This window comes from Myotis nattereri, assembly GCF_964212035.1.
Source record: "Myotis nattereri genome assembly, chromosome: 1".
NCBI classification, from domain to species: domain Eukaryota; kingdom Metazoa; phylum Chordata; class Mammalia; order Chiroptera; family Vespertilionidae; genus Myotis; species Myotis nattereri.
In genome coordinates this window covers 172,163,418-172,187,793 of record NC_138075.1, presented here as the reverse complement: position 1 = coordinate 172,187,793, position 24,376 = coordinate 172,163,418, and the positions used below count along the sequence as shown (strand labels likewise).

Below are 24,376 nucleotides of genomic sequence, written 5' to 3'. Positions count from 1 at the left end.
TATAAGGAACTCATACAACTTAACAGAATGAAGATAAACAATCCAATTAAAAAATGGGCAAAAGACCTAAATAGACACTTCTCCAAAGTGGACATGCAGATGGCCAAGAGACATATGAAAAAAAGCTCAAAGTCACTGATCATCAGAGAGGTGCAAATTAAAATGACAATGAGGTATCAACTCACACATGTCAGATTTGCTACCATTAACAAATCAACAAATGACAAGTACTGGCGAGGATGTGGACATAAGGGAATCCTATAGTACACTGCTGGTGGGAATATAGACTGGTGCAGCCATTATGGAAAACAGTATGGAGTTTCCTAAAAAAATTAAATATGGAACTGCCATTTGACCCAGTGATCCCACTTCTAGGAATATATCCGAAATACCAATCAAAAAGAATGTATGCACCCCTATGTTCATAGCAGCACAATTCACAATAGCTAAGATCTGGAAAAAGCCCAAGTGCCCATCAACAGATGAGTGGATAAAAAAGCTGTGGTACATTTATACCATGGAATACTACGGAGCTGTAAAAAAGAAGGATCTCTTACACTTTACTAGTAAAACAGCATGGAGGGACCTGGAGAGAGAGTATCATGCTAAGTGAAATAAGTCAATCAGAGAAAGACAAGTATCACATGATCTCACTCATGTGGAATCTAAGTATTAAAATAAATTGATGAATGGAGTGGACCTAGAGACATGGAAGCGTGGAACAGAGTGCAGAAACTTGGAGGGAAGGCCAATGAGGTTGGGTGGGTGGGTGAGAGGTAATCCCCACAGACTTAGCTCATCTATTGTAATAGGGGAGAAGGCAGAGTGTAAAACTACAGGTATGGGCACGCTGGTCGATTTGGGAGGTAGAAGGATAAGAGCAGGGTTGCTGTTTTTTTTTTTTCTGTTGTAAAATAAGATAAAATCTTTGGATTGCGGTGATATTTTATAGATCTAATTCATGTTCATTTCTCTATTAAACTGAAATTCATGTTTTCAGAAAACAAAGGAGGCGAGAGAAGATAAGAGCTAGGATGCTAACTTAGTTTTGCTTTTGTTTTTCTAAAATATGGCTCAGATTTTTTACAAGGGGACCAAAAGGACAATTCAATGGGAAAAGCATAGTCTTTTTAGTAAATGTGGCAGGGACAACCAGATATCCACATGCAAAAGAATAATGTCGAACCTGTACCTCATAGCCATATATAAAAAATAACTCAAAATCGATCATATACCTAAATTTAAGAACAAAACTGTAAAACTCTTAGAAGAAAATAACAGTTGTAAATCTTCATGACCTTGGATTAGGCAATGGCTCTTAGAACATCAAAATCATAAACAACTAAAAACAGATTAACTGGACTTCATCAAAATGAAAAAATTTTGTGTTTTAGGGGACATTATAAAAAAGTGAAAGACAACCTGTAGAGTATGAGAAAATATTTGAAAATCATGTATTTGATAAAGGTTAGTATTCAAAATATATAAAGAACTCTTTCAAACTCAATGATAAAAAGACAACCTAATTAAAAATGGCAAAGGATGGGAACTGATATTTCTCCAAAGAAGTTATATAAGTGGCTAATAAACACATGAAGACATGCTCAACATCATTAGTCACTAGGGAAATACAAATCAAAACCACAATAAGATAGCATTCTACACCCAGAATGATTATACAAGTATATAATCTATATATAAAAGTGTAATATGCAAATCGACCAGATGGTGGAACCAGTCGCTATGATGTGCACTGACCACCAGGGGGCAGACACTCAACTCAGGAGCTGCCCCCAGCCACAGGCCCCAATCAGGGAATGGGGAACTGGGGATGGGTGGTGGTGGATGCGGGCGGCACTAGGCCAAGGCAGGTGCAAGCCAGCGAGGCCCCGATCTCCCCGCTGGTCACCCCTTCCTTACACAGAGGGCTACCAGTGTTGCTGGTGGGGGGTGGGGCTGGCTGCCGGAAGCCAGGAAAGATTGTACTTGACCGCAGGCCAGACCTAGGAACCCTACCTGTGCATGAATTTCCTGCGCCTGGTCTCTAGTAAATAATAAAACAAATGGTAAGTGTTTGTGAGAATGTAGAGAAATTGGAAATAGCATACATTGCTGATAGGAATACAAAATGGAGCAGGTACTTTGAGAAACAGTTTATAAGTTCCTCAAAAAGTTAAACATACAGTTACCACATGAACCAGCAATGGTACTCCTAGACATATACCCAAGAGAACTGAAAACATGCCCATAGAAAAACTTGTGTACAAATGTTCATACTAGCATCATTAACCCCAAAGAAGAAGCAACCCAAATGACCATGAACTGATAAAAAAAATGTGATATATATACATACATACATACATACTAGGGGCCTGGTACACGAAATTCGTGCACAGGGAGTGGATCTCTCAGCCCGACCTGCACCCTCTCCAATCTGGGAGCCTTCAGGGGAGCCCTCTCCAATCCAGGAGTTTCTGTCTTTGCAATCATATGAACGAATTGTCTGAGACCCCAACCCAGTTTGGCTTGGTGCTCACAGAATAATAGAGGTCTTTTTTTTTCTTTGCTCCACTGGTGGAGATTTCCTAGAAGGTGCAGGATATCTTCCTTTTAATTTTCCTCGACACTCTGACTTTACTTATGTCTCTCACCTTTGCTTTCCCTCCATCCCCACCCGCAACAGTAACTTGCTCCAGGCTCACTTTGCTCTAGTGTCTAGAAAATCCTGCAAAGCGTCTGCCATCAGAACTACGATTCCCAGAATTCCTGGTGCTCCCCGTGCTCTTGGTTTCCACTTCTGGTCCAGGGGCTGCAGAAACCAAAAGGACTGGAAACTCCAGCCGGGCTGACAGGACTGGACACTCCAGTGGCGTTCCCTGGGACCTCGGCCACTTGGTGCTGGTGAGCGCATGCACTGGCCACAGGCTCGGAGAGGGCAGGGTCCCAGGGATGCCCGCTGCCTTGCCCCGGCTATGTGGCCGGTGTCCCTAGGACCCCGGCCACTCGGTGCCGGTGTGCGCTGGCCACAGGCTCAGAGTGGGCGGTGTCCCGGGGACACCTGCCATTTCACTCTGGTGATAAGGTGGGCGGGCGTCCCACCCTGCCCCTGGCCACTCGGTGCTTGTGCGCTGCCCACAGGCCCGCCAGCTTTGTTGGGTTAATTTGCATACCCACTTCTGATTGGCTGTGGGCATTATGAAGGGACAGTCAATTTACATATTTGTCTATTATTAGTATAGATACACACAGTAGAGTAATATTCAGCCATAAAAAGTAATGATACTGTTATAGGCTTTAACATAGATGAACCTCTAAGACATATGCTATGTGAAAAAAGGCAAACACACACACAAACACATATTGCATGATTACATTTATATGAAATGACACTAGAGGTAACTTCATAGACAAGATGAAATTTAACTGACCATTGACAAAGTGGGACAAGGTCACTCCAGATAAAGGGATCAACACTAGCAAGGATACAGAGGTATGAAGCTTCTGGGATATATTTGAAATGAAGTGGTTGTGATGTAGCTTGGGTATAGGATAAAGAACCACAGAAGAGTAAGTCAGGGAGGTAGGCTGAAGTAATTTCTAAAGGCTTGAATCCCTTGAAATCTATTCAATGAGAAGTCCTCTTTGTTTTTACAGCAGCTCTATTATGCTACTTTTAAAACTTCTGTATTACATATTTTTGTTAACTATCTATAAGTCTGTCTCACTTAACGGACAGGGAGATCCCTAATGATTAGAAATCATGCCTTAATTTACTCTGGCTTCTCAGGGCCCAGTGCAAAATGTGTAATACATAGAATATGCCCCCTAAGAGTTTGTTGACTTTGAATTACTAAAATGAATTCAGTTAAGACCACAGAATCCAGAGAGATGCTGGTAATCTACTACAAATGACCTGCAAGTATGATAATAAACTTCCTTAACCTTACTTACCTTCTCTCTCTTGAACCACTGATACTGTAAAGAGACTGAAAAAAAATTGTTTTTTAAATTGAAGTTTGGAGCCCTGGCTGGGTAGCTAAGTTGGTTAGAGCATCATCCTGATATGCCAAGGTTTCAGGTTTCGATTCCCCAGTCAAGGCACATACAAGAAGCAACCAATGAATGCATAAATAAGTGGAACAACAAAGTGATGTTTCGCTCTCTCCTTCCTTTTGCTCTAAAAAAAATCAATAAAATAAATTTTAAAAATAATAATTAAATGAAGTTTGAATCCTCGTAAGCCACATGCGGCTCTTTGGTCCCTTGAGTATGGCTCTTCCTAAGCCTTAGGAGTACCCTAATTAAGTTAATAACAATGTACCTACCTATATAGTTTAAGTTTGAAAAATTTGACTCTCCAAAGAAATTTCAATCGTTGTACTGTTGATATTTGGCTCTGTTGACTAATGAGTTTGCCGACCACTGGGTTAGAGCAATTGTATTGAGTGGTAGATTTTGGTGAATGGGCAAAGAACTATTTGTTCTTTGTAAATCAAAATACTTCAAAAATATCAGAGACTTTTACTTTAAACTGTAAGAATCAAAGGAGATTGAAGTGAAATACTAAAAAATATTTTTAATAAATATTCAGCTTACATAAAATACTTTCTCTAAAAAGACCTTGGGATATTTATCATGGGAGCTAGTGGTGGTTAAGAAGAGATTAGAAAACTATCTATATAGAGAGAGTTAGATATTTTTTCTAATCCAGTCAGGGACCTTGGGGCCTTTTCAAACATTTTAATTTTCTATAAATCTTTATTATGAAGGTCATACAGTGGGAACACTTCAGAAAACAGTAGCTCTGTAAGGGAACTGTGTGGTGAGGCTTACCGCTAATTTTTTCATCAGGCAGTTTTAAACTCTTTTTCTCATCTGGGAGTTATTGCAGTAAACCCTACAGTGTCAGCAGCACATTTACAATACTTGGTAGTTTTTCCAATTATATCATACATGGTATGGTTAATCATCTTGTAGCTAAGAATCCTAATTGTGCTTCAGCTTCCCAAGTCAGTTTAAAATGGTGAAACTTGGCTCCAGGTAGCAGAGAGTGAAACACTAGAGGGAACAAACAAAACCCATGTTCAGGAAGTAACTGGAGTGCCCTTGACGAAGTGCAAACACAGGCTAGTTACGACTACTCTCTCTTGCTGGCAGGACTTCAGAAATGAAGAAAGTCATTTAATTGCAGGAGTTAACAGATTAGATAGCTTGAAGGACAATGGGTACAGTTAATATTGTTGAATACTGATTCATCATTAACATCACTGAGAGCCTGAATTTTGCACAGTAATACTGTTGTAATATGTGGCTAAAATATGAAGTGTTGTTTGGCAAGCATCACAGGACAGACACTTCCTGCCATGGGCACAGAGTCGTACAGGGATGTTATGAGCCTCATAAAACAATACATTTCTCCTATGTAAATAAGCAGCATGTTACTGACAGAAGTGCAGCGGGAAGGCCGGACCCCCACGGGGAGATGGAGCACAGAGTAAGTGGAGACTATCAGTGGGCAGAGCTGTCCTGACCTCTGGGGCACCTCTAAGGGTGAACAGCATAGGGTTTACTTAGATGAGCACTTTCCAAGGGCCACAGAGAGAAAAGTGATACATAAAATTTAAATATTTTAAGGCCTGGCCAGGTAGCTCAGCTGGTTAGAAGTCATCCTGATAACACCAAGGTTGTGGGTTCAATCTCTGGTCAGGGCACATACAAAACTCAACCAATCAAGGCATAAGTGGAACAACGAAGTGAACGCTCTCTCTTTAGAATCAGACTTCAACCTCTGAGAGATCTAGGTCAGCTAGACAAATATAATGGACTTTAAACCCAAATTTAGCACAACTAATAATACACAACAATAATGACTATGGCAACAGCAGCAAAGTATAGGCCTCCTAAGTATTACTGTGGATTCAAAAACAAACAAAAATTAGAAAAAACAACAAAAAACAACATATAGGCCCTCTCTTTTTTAGGAAGTCACAGAGAAATCCTATATAATAAAGAGCTAATATGCTAATTAGACCGGACCATGGAATGACCTTCCGGAACAACCTTCTGGAACAACCAGTGGGTGGGGGATGAGGCCACATGACAGCCAGGGCTGCCCTGCATTGATTGCCCAGGAGAGGGTGGCGGCAGCTGGGGCTGCGAAGGCCCAGCCCTTTGCATGAATTTCGTGCATTGGGCCTCTAGTATAAACATACAAAAGGATGAAGTAACTCAAGGCAGAAGACAGGCAGGAATAATTGTAAAATAAGCAGAAAGGCATATATTAATCTTAGCCTGTTAACTAAATATGCAATCTTGAATAATTCATCTAACTCAATAACTATTTGTGAAATGAATAACCTTTTCAGAATCATGGTTTCTTTATGCAAGGTTACTTTTCAGATCTGAATTTTTTTTCACAGGGCTATCTGACAAAACTATGATACAGACAAAAAAATGTTACATGTGAAGTTACTATAATTTTTCTAGCATTATTGAGATATAATTGACAAACAGACAAATACAAATTGTATATATGATTTGATCTATGTTTATACTGTGAAGTGATTACCACAATCAGGCAAATTAACACATTCATCACCTCACATAGTTACAATCTTGTTTTTCTGTGGTGAGAACATTAAGATCTATTCTCTTAGCAAATTTCAAGTATAAAATGCAGTATTGTTACCTATAGTCATCACATTATATATTGGAACCCCAGAAGTTATTCATCTTATAACTGAAAATTTGCACCCTTTGACCAATACCCCCCTTTTCCCCTGACCCCACTATCCCTGGCAACCACTCTGCTTTCATAAGTTCAACATTTTTAGATACCACATATAAGATCATATGGTATTTGTCTTTCTGTGTAAGGTTTATTTCACTTAGCATAATGTCCACCAGGTTGTGTGTATGTATACATCATATTACATATGATTCTATATACAAGAAATATATACATATACACACTATCACAACATATACATATACACAATATCCAACAGTTATTAGGTATATAGATTGCAAATATTTTCTCCCATTCCATAAACTGCCTTTTCAATTTGCTGATGGTTTCTTCTGCTGCAAAGAACCTTGTAATCCCTCCCCACTTGTTGATTTTTGTTTTTGTTGCCAGTGATTTAGTGTTAGATCAAAAAAATCATTGCCAAGACCAATGTCGAGGAGCTTTTCCCAAACATTTTCCTCTAGGTGTGCTACAGCTTCAGGTCTTACATGTAGGTCTTTAATCCATTTTGAGCTAATTTTTGAGTATGATAAGGGTCCAGTTTCATTGTTTTGCATGTGGATAGCCAGTTTTTCCACCATTTATTGAAGAGACTATCCTTTCTCCACTGTGTATTCTTGGTGTCCCTGTCAAAGATTAGTTGACTATATATGCATGGGTTTATTTCTAGAGTTAAGAGTTAAAGTTGGTCCTATATCTTGGTCCCAACTTGTGTGAAGATACAGAGCCAACTTGTGTGAAGAAAATGAATCCAGTAGGTTAGTAGAGTGCATAAAGTGTAGCAGATATCTAATCACAAGGTGATGGAGGCCTAAATTGAGGTTGAGATCATTGATGGGGGTGGGGGAGGAGATGGGGATGTTGGAAACACTGAAAAGGAAATACTGACAAGATTTAGTAACTGATTATCTAAAAAGTTTGAGTCTAGTGGTTGACAGAATGAAACTTAGCCAAGTTGAGAGGGAAAGATTGAGAAAATGAGTTGTGTTTGGACACAGTGACTTTATGGCAAAGGCTAAAGTAGAGATGACTCACAGGAACCAGAAACTCAGAAGTGAGTTCAGGGGATTTCACTGAGGCAGTGATTTGAAAATCATCATCCTGAAACTAGATTAGCCGTGGAAGGGACAGCTGACAGGGGGAGGTAGTGGCCAAGGAAGGAGACGTGGAGGTCACTGAATTTGGAGGGGAAAGGAAAGGAACACCACAATAGGAAGACACAATACAGGAAACGGGAAATTTTCAAGAATACACGAAGCACCATAACACATTAACGATGATGAAAATTGTTCTTTAAAAGTGAAAAAGTTTACAAAATATACTCCTATGTAAATACACTGAAAGAAGTCCAGAAGAATATATAACCAAACCTACAATAATAGTTACCCCGCTAGAGGAGAGAGGAAGGAATTAGAATGTAGAGCAAGAGACTCAAGTGGAACTTCAGTCGTATCAGGAATGCTTTAAATTTTTCTAAGAAGCATGTATTCCCTATGTAATTCAAAAATACTAAAAAATGAAAAAAATGGACAAGAAAGCACTTATAGAATAGAACAACTCTCTCAGGCAGAACATGCTCCTCCAGGGAAAGATTTGTTTCTAGTGCACACAGCAAAGTGACTTATTGTAGTTTCCCTCAATTATCTATCAAATTAAGAACACTTCTGCAACATAAGCAAAGATATTTTAACTCTATATTCTTCATCATATTATTTTAGGTAAATAATTATCATAGTTATAGCTATTTATTCATTCTTATTACAGAAAGTGAAAGCATTTTAATTACTCTTAATTGCTTTATATTTTTATGTAGGAGCCAAGTACAAACTTTCATTGTTAGTATGTCTATAGGACACTCATCTGTAGGAAAGGAGACCATGACCCTACCTTGGTCTAAACAGAAACATGCTGGGTAAGTTTTTCGCTTATGAATAATGGACCTCCGACTTTTTTTGTGACACTGTTGGAGATTTTTCTGTATCTGTGACTCTCTGAAATACTGATCACTTTAATAGCTTTAGATTACAGAACAGTAAACCACAACCTGGATCTTTCCAGGATGACAAAACAGAGAGTTCTCCCCTCTCTTCTTCTCTCACCTATGACTCATCTTTCTTCAGGGCCTGACCTTTATTTCTGTCACCATGTTCTGTGACATTCAATGAAAAGAAGGAACAAATTCTCTTAAAATGTAACAAACACAACATTTTCTGCAGATAGCATTTACTTATAACAATGGTGTTCTTTAGCAATTTGCAAGCAAGTGACTGTCTTGCTAAAGCATATCCATTTCTCCTTACCCTAACTTTTTTTGGTATATTTTTAAACAATATTATTAAGGTGTATTTTACATATCATAAAATCCAACTTTTCAAGTGTACAGTATGATGATTTTTAGTAACTTTACCAAGTGGTATAACTATCACCATAAATCAGCTTCAGAACATTTTTCCTGCCTCCAATAAGATCCCTCAGAACATTTACAGTTAATCTCTGTCCTTCTACCCCCAGCCTATCACAACTCTACTTTATGTTTCTATAAATTTGCCTTTTCTAGACATTTCATATAAATGGAATTGTATACAATATATAGTTTCTTGAATCTGTAATCTGACTTTATAGAACAAACTAGAGGTTTTCCTTTGCCTTTAAGAAAATCACACATTGAAGGAAATATTTACCTTTCAAACTAAACATTACAATAAATACTGTTTAACATCTAAAAAACTAAGAATATTCTGTTCTCTCTTTAAGTCCTAACATTTAGAAATTCTAAAAGCAATATTATGTTATAGTGTTAAAAACATGAAAAGAATGATGATTGATCTTTTTCACATGTTGAAACAGAAAATAAGATAGCCTCCTCTGAAGTTTCAAATTATTTTAACATGTCGCACTTTACATATAATACAGAGCTTGTCCTTTTACTCATTTAGGATGAAATGTAACTTTCTCTTCAAAGAAAAATTTTAAATGGCCTGTTTGCTAAGATACTAGTTAATACCTATAGTTTTTATATTATTTTCTTCCTCAGTATTTTTACAAGGAAAAACCTAAGAATATCATGTGTAACAAGAGGGACTGGACTGTTCCAGCCTTGCTTATGGGATGCACCTGTCCAATAATCTCATTTCTGTGAGAGCCTCTGACTTGCCAAAGTTGTACATGGTACTTACACCTTGGAGAAGAGCAAGCATTTATTCCTTTAAAGTAGGCATGCATGATGAGAATTTATGCTTTTCAGCCTCTGGTGAATTTTAGTAAGCACACATCTTAATTACAGAAAATAATTCTTAACAGTATTTTGAATTGCTGTTGTCAGTTTTAGATGATATATATGGATTAGCTAATGCTTTTGCTGAATGAATATATCACTAAGTACTCTGTCTTTGGTTCAGAATTCAGTATAAAATAGATCATTCCACTAAGCTCTACCAAAATCAAAAGACATTATCCTTAAGCTTTTCTCATGAAGCCACTCTAACTGTAAGAGATTCTATGAAGATTAGAAAAATTATTTTTAATATAATTATGTTTTCAATGCCAGTTTTAGATAATTACAGAAATATAGAAAAAAATTATTCATCTAAATAAATAATGTCTCAAGATATAAATTAGCCAATAAGCAATAAATGATACTTAGCTCCTCTTTGGCCTCTCAAAACATCACATTTGAAAATGTGTTACTCCCCTATGCTTTTTTTTTTTTTTTTTTTTACTGCCACTATCTGAAGAGCAGAAAAATAATAAGCACTTGCTGATAACAATTCATAGTTCTATTACATCTCAGGAAGAAATGAAACTATGAGTAAGAATTGAAACTAAGAAGAAAAAAAATCAAAGTGATTCAATCTGGGGAAAAATACTGAACAAAGTCTAAACTCTAAAAATTCTAAGTTATCAAAAACACAGCCAAAAACCACTTCCGAAAAGCCCTAGAAATCAACCTTTTAACCTGTTTTTGAAAAATCATAGGACATTTCATCACTCCGGAAATCTCAGTACCAATGGTTCTTTCTTGGTTTTATGTTTGTTGTTAACTGATATGGTAACTGCTGAAAACAAAAATGTTCCATATAAATGTGTTATACTAATCTTAATAAGTACAAACAGAATTTTATTTTTTGTTTTGTAAAGTCAATCAAACTTATATGATCATAGGTCGAACAAAAATAGATTTTGCTGAATTGTGTTTTGTTGTTTTTTTAGAAAAAGCCCAGCTAAATGCTTCTTGACAATTCCTTGAAAAAAGCTGGTAAGCCAAAGTAAATATTGTATTAGAGAACAGGGGCACGACAATAGACTTAGTACACACTGCCAGCCTTTGTGTTTAAGACTAGGGCAACTAATACACTGTTAAAGAGAAAAGTGGCAGCTTCCCTAAAGAAAAGATTGAGAGAAAGTTGTGTGTGTGTTTTTATCTATTTAAAATTTATAAATTAACCAATAACTTGTTCCAGAAAATAACTGCAAATGAAAACACCTTTGTATGCTCATTTTTGAAATGAAGGGCTTAATAGCTATTCTGTTACTTCAAAGATATATAAAGGATTTAAAACATTTTCAGTTACATTTAATTATCTCCACTTGTCTTTTGACAATTTGTCTCACAATCTATTCTAGGTATACAAAAAGTGAGAATCTCTGAACGGATACTACAGATGGGAATAGAGACAAGAAGTTGAAGGCGTGTCTGCTTGGTGGCGGGTGGGCGGGTGGCAGGTTTTGACAAGGATCACGTTGTTCCATTTAAACCTGTAAGGCTGCTGAGTGTGAAGGAGTCAGTCCTTTAAGGCTGTACTTTAAAAAAACTTGGAAATTATATAAGAAATTCATAAGTACTGAGAAGCATCTGTTTTAACTGGGATATGCTGACCAGAGGAACAAAGTGTGGCTAGAGCAACATTAGCTGGGCCTTCTCTCCATAATCTCACTTGATTGTTATCTCAGAAGTACAAATCCATTCTCTAAACATGGCATTCTTTTCTTGTCACCTTTAGAAGCAAGAAACTTGTTTATTTTTTCTGACTCGATGAATAAAAATACTGATACAAACAACAAACTTGAATTTTTCTTTCATTATTTAACTTCAGGCATTCTTAGCATAATTCCTGACAAACTAATCTGGGAAGATAACATCTACACTAGCCCTGGTTAGCCAGCCACTTGACCCTGGTTCTTAAATCAGAGAAGGAAACGTTAAGAAGGCCCAGTGTTTTGTACCTGTGCCCTCATTATTTTCTCAAGTGTTCCCCACTGCCCAGGCTAGCTCTACTGATCACGCCCCCTTTCTCAGGAACAGGCTAGGCCCTCGACGGTTCACTGCACAACACCGGGAGCCTGCTCAATCACAGAGGCTACAATGTGGAGACACCTCACTGTGCACAAGGTGCCCACCTGCCTTACTCAGGGGGTCGCTACCTGGTCTCTGGATTCTGTTCTATTATCTCCTGGTCTGTATCATCAGCTTCCATCTCTCCATAAACTCAACTTGTTATGCTTACAAACGTGCATACATTTCATTCATTAACATATTATAATACCCCAAATGAAGCAAAACAAAGAAGACCCCAATCCTTTTTGGATGGAGCCCACTCCTCTAAGCAGCAGCCCTTCCCTCCCCTCCCTCCCAAAAGGCACACAGACAAGTCCACGTGTCCTTGTCCTCAGTGACGATAATGCTTTCCCCGAGGCTCTCCGTTTGCACTGGACTGTCACATGGCCTCTTTGCTGCTCTCCCAGCACCTCTTACTCTTCTCTTTGATTTTTCCTTCTGCATAGTTTGCCACAGGATCTTATATAAAATACAATTCTGTCTCTATCATTCTCCTGCTTACATTCCTGCAATCACTCCCCATCATTTTCAAGAGAAAAAATATAAACTCCTTAATAAGGGGTATATGATCAGACCTATTTAGCTTCGTCTCTTAAACCACCCTTAGCTTCTCCTTCATTCTAAATTCAGACATCCCGAATCCGCTGCTGAACCTGCCGCTCTCCTGCACGTTGTCCTCACTGCCCTGCATGTCCTTGCATGTGTCTTTGTTTCTTTTTCTCCAGGGGCACCCTTATCTTGATTTCCCTGCCCAGTAAACTTCTACTTACCCTCCTAGCCTTACTTCAAAGTCCTCCTCCTTCAGAAACCTTCTCTGATCCTAATCTCCCCTTCCTCTGTCCTCACACAGACCCTGTGAACTATAGTTGAAGCTTCTTAAGAAGAGTACCAGTGCCTAGACCCCAACTGGCACTTAGTAAATGTGTATTTAATGATAATTAATGAATTTTTCTTCCCTTGTTCTCTGTCTCCCTAAATGCAGTATTTATGTCTCTCATTCTCTGAATCTCCAGCCAGCACCTAGCAAGTGCTACATAACTGGATCTCACCAAAGATGAACAACTGCTGAAGGAACCAACAGGATAACTACCTCCAAACTCTCGCTCTTCCAACAGCTCTGCGTGTGGTTGCAAGATTACTTTTCCTGATCTACCAGCTCACCGAGGTTTCCATCAGGGATCTCCACCCTGTCCTCCCCCCCCCCCCCAAAAAAAAACAACCACCTCGCAGTGGCGTCCTATGACCTGAAGGTTGAAGCCAAGTTTCCCTACCTCAGTTCTTTTGGGTAGAAATGCTCTTTCTTTGATCTTCACAGATTCTCTCCTCCTTCCCCTTTGTATCTTAATTCAGGCCTTTCCTACCTGCTCAAACTAAAGTTGGCGCTGAGTCAGTCTATTGCATGAACCTGATTTAGTTTCTCAATGCCCCCATATATGAAAGCTAAAATGACCTTCTTCATGGGCCTTTTTCTATTTTTTCTAAGTGTCTTGCTATTGCCTCCCTCACTAGAATGTAAGGACCAAGATTCCATCGAAAAACTACTAGACCTAATAAATGAATTCAGTAATGTAGCAGGATACAAAATTAACACCCAGAAATCTATGGCTTTTTTTTAATACACCAACAATGAACTTACAGAAAGAGAAATTTAAAAAAAAAAATCCCATTTACCAGTGCAACAAAAAAATTTAAGATACCTAGGAATAAACTTAACTAAGGAGGTAAAAGACCTGTACTTGGAAAACTACAGGATGTTGAAAAAAGAGATAGAGGAAGACATAAACAAATGGGAAGAATATACCGTGTTCATGGACTGGTAGAATCAACATCATCAAAATGTCCATACTACCCAAAGCAATCTATAGATTCAATGCAATCCCCATTAAGATACCAACAGAATATTTCACAGACCTAGAATGAACTCTCCAAAAATTCATCTGGGGAAAAAAATCCTATGGAATAGAAGGTTAGGGCCACAAACACTGAGGTCTGGGTGGCTGTCCCCTGCTGCGTCCCCTGCCCTAAGCACTTCCCAGACCCGGAGGTAAGTGCTAAACACTGTTCAATGAAGGAAAGCCTGAATGCAAAAATAACTCCAACGGGCACGCAAGGCCCTCGATGGCCTGGCCTCCCTCTACTGTTCCAGCCTTATTCCCAGCTATTTCCCAAACACCCACTGTGCCTCCTAACTAGGCCCATCTGTAAGAGCCTTATCTTCACTTTCTTCCAAGTTAAATTATCTTCTCTTTTAAAATGAGCTAAAACTCCACCTCTCTATAAGGCAATCCAAAGTGGGAATCTCACCCGGCTGGTGTGGCTCAGTGGTTGAGCATTGATCTATGAACCAGGAGGTCACGGTTCGATTCCCAGTCAGGGCACATGCCCAGGTTATGGGCTTGATCCCCAGTGTGGGGCAGGCAGGAGGCAAATGGTCAATGATTCTATCTCATCATTGATGTTTCTATCTCTCTCTCCCTCCCCTTGCCCCTCTGAAATCAATAAAAATATAATTTTAAAAAACCAACAAAGTGGTAATCTCTTTGACTATATCATTCACCTATTTAATGCCTTAAATATATTTTAATTCTTTAGAGCTGTCTTATAATGAAATTTTTTAAATTTCAGGAATAGGTTTTAAGTAATAATAAAAAATTTTTAAAGGAAAAATTCTTTATGCTATGAGTAAATAAGATTCAGACTTCGTTTTATTTAATTATTTTAAATTGTATGCTTTTTGCTTTAAGTATACCAAAGAAGTTTGCTTTGTGCAACGTAATAGTTAAAAGGCAACATTCAAAATTTGTTAGTGAGAGTTGGTTCTACTAACAACTCTGATGTCCACTTTAACTAAAGATAATAATGGCCACTGACCATACCATGAAAAGGCATCCTGAAAGTAACTCTTCCACCTTTTAACTGTGAGCCTAGCATGGTCCAGTTGATTACATAATTTGTTTTAATATTGTAATCAATACTATTAGTCAGAATATTCTCAAAACTTCAAGTCAATTTTAAATAATTTTACTGATCTGCATCTTGTTGACCCCAGTGTTAGATAAATACAAACATACCTATACTCAGAGCAGAGAATGCAATATGTAACATGTAAGTAAAAGAAACATGCCAACCTGGATACCAACTTGGCCCCACTAGTGTCCTCTGCTGAATTCATGTCACCCCAGCCGGGTTTTCTACGACTTAGCCGCAGGCTGACCTGAGCAACACCATCACATCGCTCGGGCTGTGGTACCCTGTAGACCTGAAGAGATCCCTCACTCTTGGACTTTGGGATCTAGAAAATAAAATTGAGAGAGAGAAAGAGAGAGAGAGAGAGAGAGAAAGAGAGAGAGAGAGAGAGAGAGAGAGAGAGAGAGAGAGAGAGGAATTAAAAAAAAAGACCCTTCAAATTAAGTTACTGCAGAATATTTATTATAATTTATTAATAATCTCATGTATTAACACTCCAACCTAGATATGGATTTTATAAACCTAGGTATGGAATTAAAAATACCTTAAAAAATTCTTATATAGCAGAGGGCACAGTGAAGGGGAACTTCTGAACCATATACGGCCCAGACCCCTCTCTCCTGGATTCTGATGCAAATCTTCCTCAGGCCTTACAGTCCTAAGAATAACCACTCTATGTAATGAAAGATTCTAAGAGTATATCAGACTGCAACCTGGAGTGAAAGAAGTAAAAAATAGAGGCAGAAAAATAAAAGATAGAATGCCAATGTTAGAAAGGTGTCTAGAAATATTTACTATCAACAAGCAAGCTACACACCAGTGTGCTAATAATTTCTATTGGAATCCTCTTTGTAAAGCAAATTATGATATAATAATTTTTGATTAAGAAAATAAATAAGAAAAACACAACGCTTTTAGCACTCTTATATTTTTGAAATCATGGGCAACACAAGCACCAAATACCCGGTGTACTGACTTCTCATATCTGAAGTTATATGCTCCCTCCAACCTCAAGCTCTCTTACTCTAAACTGTAAAGAGAGTGAATACAACTACCTTTCCTAAAATATATATATATGTAAATCATGTCAGAATTTCAGGGACATTTCAAACCCTTGGATCAACTTTACTTGTTACACTGGAAACTTTTCCTCATATCTAGAACTTTTCTTATGCTGGTTTTTCCACCTGCAATGTCATCAGTTCATCACTGGCCACTCATCAACTGTGTAAGATCAAACCAAACCCTAACTTCCTTTGAAGTCGAGATAAGAATCCACTACCCAAAAAGCTTCTCCAACTACCTCAGGTCTTAACCAGCTTTCCCAACTCCGAATTCCTGTAGCAGTATCCACACTTGATTACATGTCATCTGATACCTTAAGTTTAGTTCATAATTATGCTGCCTGATGTTTCTAGATTATTTTACCTCAACCAGATCCTAGAGACAGAGATTATAGCCTCATGCTGTTCCTACTTCTCCTCTTCCATCCCCCCCCTCTTCCTCTTCTCTGTGTTATTATTTTTAACATTTTTACCATAAAGTCTAGCAATGTTTTGAACCCACTAATACTTATTGTCAGACAACACACATTTCAATTACAAGATATTCCCAAGTCACTTACTGGCAAAGAGGCTAGGATAATATGGGGATAATTTATGTAAGTATGTAAAATTCACATCACTAGGAGGATTACATAAAAATAATATATAAAAATAATTTAGCACCCTGGCCGGTGTGACTCAGTTGGTTGGAGCGTCAACCCGTGCACCAGAAGATTGTGGGTTGATTCCAGGTCAGGGCACATACCTAGGTTGCAGGTGTGATCCCAGTCAGGGGCGTATGGAGGCAACTGATTAATGTATCTCTCTCACATCAATGTTTCTCTCTTTCTTCCTCCCTGCCTCTTTCTCTCCTTTCTCCCTTCTTCCCTTTCTAAAATTTATTTAAAAAATAATTCAGCAAAGAGTTACATTTAACACAAAGCAAATATGCAATAAAAGCTAGTTTTCATTAATATTGTTGTCACATAAAATTTGCCCAAATTGGATGATTACCAATTAATAGTTGGGTGGCATAGCTCTATAGGGCATTCATAACTCATGAAAACCAAGGAAAGCAAGAACATTTCTTTTAGAAATTATAAACTATATCATTCGTAGAGATATTTGCCAAAATTACTTCTAAAATAAATATTCATATAAACAGCAAGAGAATGTGAAAAGTACAAATATATGCTATTATGTAGTTTATAAAGGGACTCCTTTTGCCGTGATTATTTTTCATAAGAATAGACATGAAAAATTAATTAAAACACTGGAAAAGCAGTACAATTTCAAACTAGTTAGCTAAAAAATTCACTTCCAGACTGTTTTTTCAATATTAAAACAAACAGTACAGCAGTTGTTTGGCTGCATTTCATCATGTTAAAATAAGGACTTGACATTTTAGGTTCAGTGAAAACTTCTGGGTTCTAAATTTAATTCAACAATTTATGTAAAGGAAAACTATTCTTTTTTAAAAATATGTTTTTATTGATTTCAGAGAGGAAGGGAGAGGGGAGAAAGAGATAGAAACATCGATGATGTGAGAGAATCATTGATTGGCTGCCTCCTGCATGTTCCCCCTCCCCCACTGGGGATAGAGCCCACAACCAGAGTATGTGCCCCTGACCAGAACTGAACCCAGGACTCTTCAGTCCACAGGCCGACATCTATCCACTGAGCCAAACCAGCTAGGGAAAGGAAAACTATTCTAAGGTAAAAAAGGTAATATGCAGTTGATTGCATTATGTCAATTTACATCAATCTAAGGGTATTTCTGTGATAATTTCTTTTGTTGTTGTTTTGTTAATCCTCACCCAAAGATATTTTTCTATTGATTTTTAGAGATAATGGAAAGGAGAGGGAGAGAGAGAAATATCGACGTGAGAGAGACACATTGATTAGTTGGTATGCACCTTTGACTGGAATCGAACCTGGACCTTTCAGTCCATGGCCCAACGCTCTCCACAGAGCCAAACTGGCTAGAGCTGATAACTTAATTTCTATAGAAATAACATAGAGATGACTGTCATTAACCATGAATTTTATAATATAAACTCATTATTAATATATATCACAGTAGTACAAAGAACTGAGCTTGTGCACAGAACCTGAAAATATCACATGAAGCTTATATTGGCATTTATGAAATTTGTTAGAAAAAAGTAGCTCAGAAACTCTGAGACTTCTAGAAATGTGGAATTTATACATATATTTTTAAGGGAATGTACATTTTTAAAGGTAACTAATGAAATAATCTTGAAGATGTACCTTGAAGACGATACACTTTCACTATGGACATTACTATAGAGAAAATGAACAGTGATTTTAAAACCAGCTGTGTTTCTGATGCAATTAATTTTAGTACAAATGTGCTAACTTTGAGAAAAAGGAAGAGATCACGTACTTTACTGTACCTGGAATTGAGCTTTTTAGGAACGCGTGATCTTAGCCTTGGCCTTATGAAGCAGGCAGAGGGGACAGTTTTATTTTATGCTTCTGGGTGTCCACTTCAGGTAGTATATCGTTTAGTGGTGAACTCTGAGGTGGTGCTCAAGGCCCCTTTCATCACAGAACTCTCTGAGGAGGAGGAGCAGGACACCAGCCAGCCAAGCCCCAGGGTACAGGGAACCTGCTATTACAGTGTGGCTTTCAGCAGTGGTTCTCACTTGCAGCCAATTTTGTGTGTAGACATTTTTGATCGTCATGACAGGAGTGAGGGAGTGTGCTATTGGAATCCAGTGGGCGGAGGCCAGGGATGTGACTAAACATCCTACAATGCACAGGCCAGCCTACCAGGAAAAGAAGTTATTTGGTCTAAAATGTCAGTAGAGCTGAAGTTGAAAAACCCTGCTTTAGAGGAAATGAAAAGACGAAACCTGTATCGAGGCAACTCCTCCCTTGTTACACTTTTCTTTTAGTTCCACCCTCCTTTTCTTGCCATTGGCATGTTAAGATGTTATGGGCCAAGATTAATTTTAGCAGAAATGGGTCACGCAAGGCACGTAGGCCTGCCTTGCGTAGGCGAGTGTCACTAGTGCATCATGAGGTTCAGCTAAGCTCAAGCTCCGATGGGCAGGGCCTCCAACTACAGCCAAAAGCCTCACTGTGATGAACCGAGTGAGTGTGTCGGGAAAGGCCACCTGCAGCCACCTCATAATGTGTGGCTGCCATAGGAAAATGGCCACGAGTTTAGGATTCTGACTGGGTGGCCAGCTCCCCCTTTCCACTGGAGATATTCACTTATTCACACCACACTTTGCTTCTTATTTTAAGCGATTTCTTCATGGTAACTTTGATACTTGAGGGTGAAAACTATAAAAGCCCCCAAACCACCTACGAAAAACATTTTGCTCAGAAGAATTCTGCACTGGCCATTTGAGATAAAGATCTAGGCACACTCTCTCTGTGTAATTTATGTGTACAACTAAAATACTAACAATTCCAGAAATCTTAAAAGAGTGCATTCCATGCATGTACTTGCAGGTATGGAATAGTCTGATCGAGAAGTTAAGCGATGCCGTGGGAATGAAACAAAAGAATAACTTTTGAGAATATAAAATTAGGAAATATTCTCTTAGATGCTGTTATAAGTAAACATTTAGTGAGAATCCACTCCGTGCTAGGCATGTTTTCAAGAGATTTACATAAATTAATTCTCACAACAACCCAAAGAGACAGGGACTACTATTATTACCATTTCACAGGTGAGAAAACTGAGGGATAAAGAGTTCAAGTTATTTGTCCCAGTGAGTAAGTGGCAGAAATTACAATTACAACCCAAATAACCAACCCTCAGTACCTGGGCCTACCATTAGTCTCTATATTTGGTTTCAGGTTAAGTATTAGAATTGCAAGAAGAAAATACAATTTTGGATAAAAGTTACATTACAGCCCATAATGCAACCCATTTTCTGCATTCTCTCTTTTTGTTTGCATTAATAAAATTTTCCTTAAATTTATTTCTCTATGGTCTGCTAAACCATTCTAGTAAAATAATCTTAGGGGGGGAATCAGATATGAGGTGAAAATTGTATGGAAAATGTGTGTATCATACTTTTATTAGTAATAGACAAAAATGTAAGTATTCTAAATAGCCAAATTATCACATTGGGTAATTTTGGCACCTCTATATGATGGATTATTCAGCCATTAAAATGTCTACAAGGTTTTTAATGAGACTGTAAAATCAGTTTGAGCTCAGTTAGCAATAAAAATGCATACAGATAGCTATATTCCTTCAATATAACTCGGATCATCCCCATTCTTTAAACTGATATGAATAAATTTCAAAGGCCGACACCCAAATTCTGTTATGGTCAACACTACAACTGTTTTAAGATGACCTCATCTTTAAAAATAGAACCAAGAATCCAGCACCTGAAAAATATAGCCGTGACAGGAGGCTCTCATTTCCCCCGACACCTGAATGTGACTAAAAATAAAAAAAGTCATAAAAAATAGCGTGCCCTGACGTGATATTTATCCATATGAGCCTGTCACGTGAGGGCACAGCAGGAAGCCTTGGCTGCAGGCCCTCTGTCTCATGCGCGGGTGCAGGCAGGAGCTGTCTGCCCTGCAGCACTAGAACACGGGAATGGCAGGTGCACCCGAGGCAGGAGGGACTGCTTTCTGGCCGGGGATCTGTAATTCGTGGCTCTCTTTCCTTTGTGTAGGTGAGGTGGGTTTCCCACTTATTACATTTCTTCCCAGAAAAGTAATGTGCACATGAATCAACTGCAGGAAAATTTATTATAATAATTTGCTATGCTATTATGAATAGTAAATACTAATTTTTAAAATTATTATTATTAATACAGTTTTAAAAGCTTAAGTATAACAAACTAATGTTTTGGTCTTAGGAGTCACCCTAAGCACTGGTCAGTTACTGTGCTTCCATTTTGAAATGACAAAATCTGTTCTTTTCATCATTGAAGTACTTTGAGAGATGGTTAGAATTGGGCAAAAATTTATATTCAAGGCTCATCTGATGAAGAAAGATTGTGATAGGAAGAAGAAGGCAGAAACGTTAATTTTTAACACTTAGACTGTCTAAATAAAGTTCATTAGACGTCCTCATATGCTTGACCTTCTCTCTCCTCCACTTGCCATTTGCATGGAAGAGGGCAAAGCCTCTTGCTTTCCTTCATCCTCATTAAACTCATAATCTTCATAAGAAGAAATGGTGAAATAACAAAGAACCAAAAACGAGAGGCTTAGCTCTGATAGTTTTTTAAAGGTAGGCCTTTCGAGCTTAAAACTTTAAACAACGCTCTAACTCAGGCCCAGAAAGCGTGTCTCAGTGGTTGAGCATGGACCTATGGACCAGGAGGTCACGGTTCGAATCCTGATCAATGATTCTCTCTCATTACTGATGTTTCTTTCTCTCTCTTCCTCTCCCTTTCTGAAATAAATAATCTGACCAATCTATTATGTGCTAGCCACAATGCTAATCGATGCACCAGGTTTTGTTTTGTTTTTCTGAGAAAATTATTAACATGATTTGGGAAATTTCTTTTTTGCATATACCTTTCTCTTTCTCTTATTATTATTTTTTTTTTGTAAAAATGGGTCAATGTTAAAGTTATAACTTATTAAGACCTCATCTTAATCTAAGTGAGTGAATCTGTATGTTAGCATAAAGTCAGTTTAACTTAGTTTGCTAGAAAAATTACTCATATGTGAAAAGACAGAAAATTCACAATTTAAAAAAATTTCATCTTGAAATATAAGCTATCCAACCAATACAGGTTCACAGTGTGGCCCCAAGCAACTAACAAGCCCCTTTGCATTTGGTTTTCCTCCTCTCTTCCCTTCCCACGTCCTCTACAAAAGTGGATGCCAGCACAGCAGAGATTTTGACCTGTTTTGTTAATTGCTGTAGCCCTGAATTCTAGAACAGCACCTAGCAAACAGCAGGCGACCATTAAATATTTGTACAGTGAATGACAGAATGACAGAACTAAATGATATCATCTACCTTCCTCACAGAAACACTGAAATGTTAATAAATTATCAGTTGATAACATAAAAAACATTAATTCCATGCGTAAGTATTACTCTTATTTTAGAACTTTTTAAATACTCAGTTGCAGAATGTGTAAGTCTGTTTGAAAAATAGCTGTGGTACAGAAATGGAAAGAATCTGAATTTAAATAGTATAGGAATTATTATTTTTTAAAAATACATTTTTATTGATTTTAGAAAGAAGGGAGAGGGAGAGAGAGAGAGATCAAAACATCAATGATGGGAGAGAATCATCGCTCACCATCTACTGGGGATCAAGCCTGCAACTTGAGCATGTGCCCTTGACTGGAATCAAACCCGGGACCCTTCAGTCTGTAGGCCGATGCTCTATCCACTGAGCCAAACCAGCTAAAGCTAAAGAGTAAAGGAATTATTAATGCAAGACCAGGTACAAGAAATGACATTTACTAGGACTATGCGGCCCCAAGTAGAGCCATCTGTCCTGGGACGTGGGCTCAACAAAGTCTCACCTTTTAAAAGATGTTCAGCGATAAATCTGTACATGGCAGTAAGATGAAGCCTTTTATGTTAATATCCACACAGTTCCAGCTGCTATTTTACAGTAATGCATTTGAGTCCCTGACTTCAGGAAACAATTCAGGCAAAAAGTCACTGTGTAAACTGAGCAGTTTAGGAATTTAGAAATAAGGCTTGCACAAGTTTTCTTTGTAGTTTTTTTTTTTTTTTTTAATCAAAGATGGTGGAGTAGGGGGAAGCTGCACTCACCTCCTCCCATGACCATATCCAAATTACAACTAAATTATAGAACAATCAACCTGGATAAACCACCTGAAGATTAGCTGAACAGAAGTCCTATGACTAAGGACATACGGAAGAAGCCACATGGAGACTAGTTAGAGGGCAGAGATGCAAAACTGGCTGGCCCTGCACCCACATGTGGTGGTTGAGAATCCAGAGGGGATAGCTCAGCTGCAGAGGCACCTCCTGAGGACCAAGGGGTTTCAATCCTACGCCAGGTTTCCCAGCTTGGAGGACCAGTGCCAAGAAGAGGAGCCCACATAATATCTGGTTGGGAAATCTGCAGGGATTCTATCTGCCCAGGTAAGAAGGAAGGCTGCTGCAAGCCCAGAAACCCTCGAAAAGGGCAATGCACAGAAGCTCACTTTCAGGCACCCACCCTGGGTTCCAACAGAGGAACAGCAGCTGGGAGGTTGTGGCTTTGGGGAACCGGCTTGAGGGACAGCTGCCAATATCCACTGTACTGACCTCTGCTGTGCCACCCAGGGATGCCGTCTTTCCTGGGTTGGGCACTACCCCACAAAACATTAGCCCCGAGAGCTATACTAGCCTGACTCTGATGACTCTCAGAGGCCCTGCCCTACCCAACTTGCACACGGCTGGGCTTAAACTCTGCCAGAGCCAACCAGCCTGGGCCTGCATTGCAGTCTTTCTAAAAAACTCTTGAGGAATTCCAGGCAACATTGGAGGTGCCAGAGACACAAGGGAGAAACTGAATTGTGTGGCTTTAGGATGAGGGCTATTTTCTCTATGTGCCAAACCAGCACCACTGCTCCTGTGGTGGGCCCTGCAGCAATAGCCTGGGGGGCAGGGGGCTGCACTAGCTCCACCCTGGCATCTCTGATGTCCCCCCTACCCACCTTGGAATGGCTCTGGGCTCTGCTGGCGCTGGCCAATTTGAGCCTGTGTTGCAGTCTTTCTTTTTTTAAAGCTATTTTTTAAATATATTTTTATTGATTTCAGAGAGGAAGGAAGAGGGAGAGATAGAAACATTAATGATGAGAGAGAATCATTGATCGGCTGCCTCCTGCACCCCCCCTACTGGGGATCGAGCCCACAACCCAAACAAGTACCCTTGAGCAGAATAGAACTTGGGACCCTTCACTTGGCAGGCCAACACTCTATCCATTGAGCCTAACCAGCTACGGCTGTTGCAGTCTTTCTTAAAAAACTTTCCAGGAATGCCAGGCAAGCTCAGGAAGGTGCCAGACACACACACACAGAGACTGAGTTGTTTGAGTTTAGGGTGAAGGCTGTTTCCTGCACTCCGTGTGGGCACCACAGTTCCTGTGCTCAGCTCTCCCTCCATACGACCAAATCTTAAGATTCCCTGAGACCCTGCCACTGCACCCTCCACCCCCCACAACCTCGCAAAGGTTCAAAGGCCCCAGACAGTTAATGGCTGGACTCAGTGTACCCTGAGACTTTGGTTGAATGGCTTCAAACCCAGGACTGACAATGAGTTTGAATCTCTATTCAAACACCACTTGCCCCTGG

The 24,376-nt window shown here is 38.9% G+C and overlaps 1 protein-coding gene across 1 annotated transcript in view; it reads right to left on the bottom strand.

Moving 5' to 3' along the window:
* Positions 1 to 24,376, bottom strand: part of FAM13A (family with sequence similarity 13 member A) — a 250,247-nt gene that overhangs the window by 113,513 nt on the left and 112,358 nt on the right. The window contains exon 7 of the mRNA XM_081109434.1: positions 15,212 to 15,375. Coding sequence (XP_080965560.1) covers positions 15,212 to 15,375 — 164 coding nt within the window. The remainder of the gene's footprint in view (positions 1 to 15,211; positions 15,376 to 24,376) is intronic.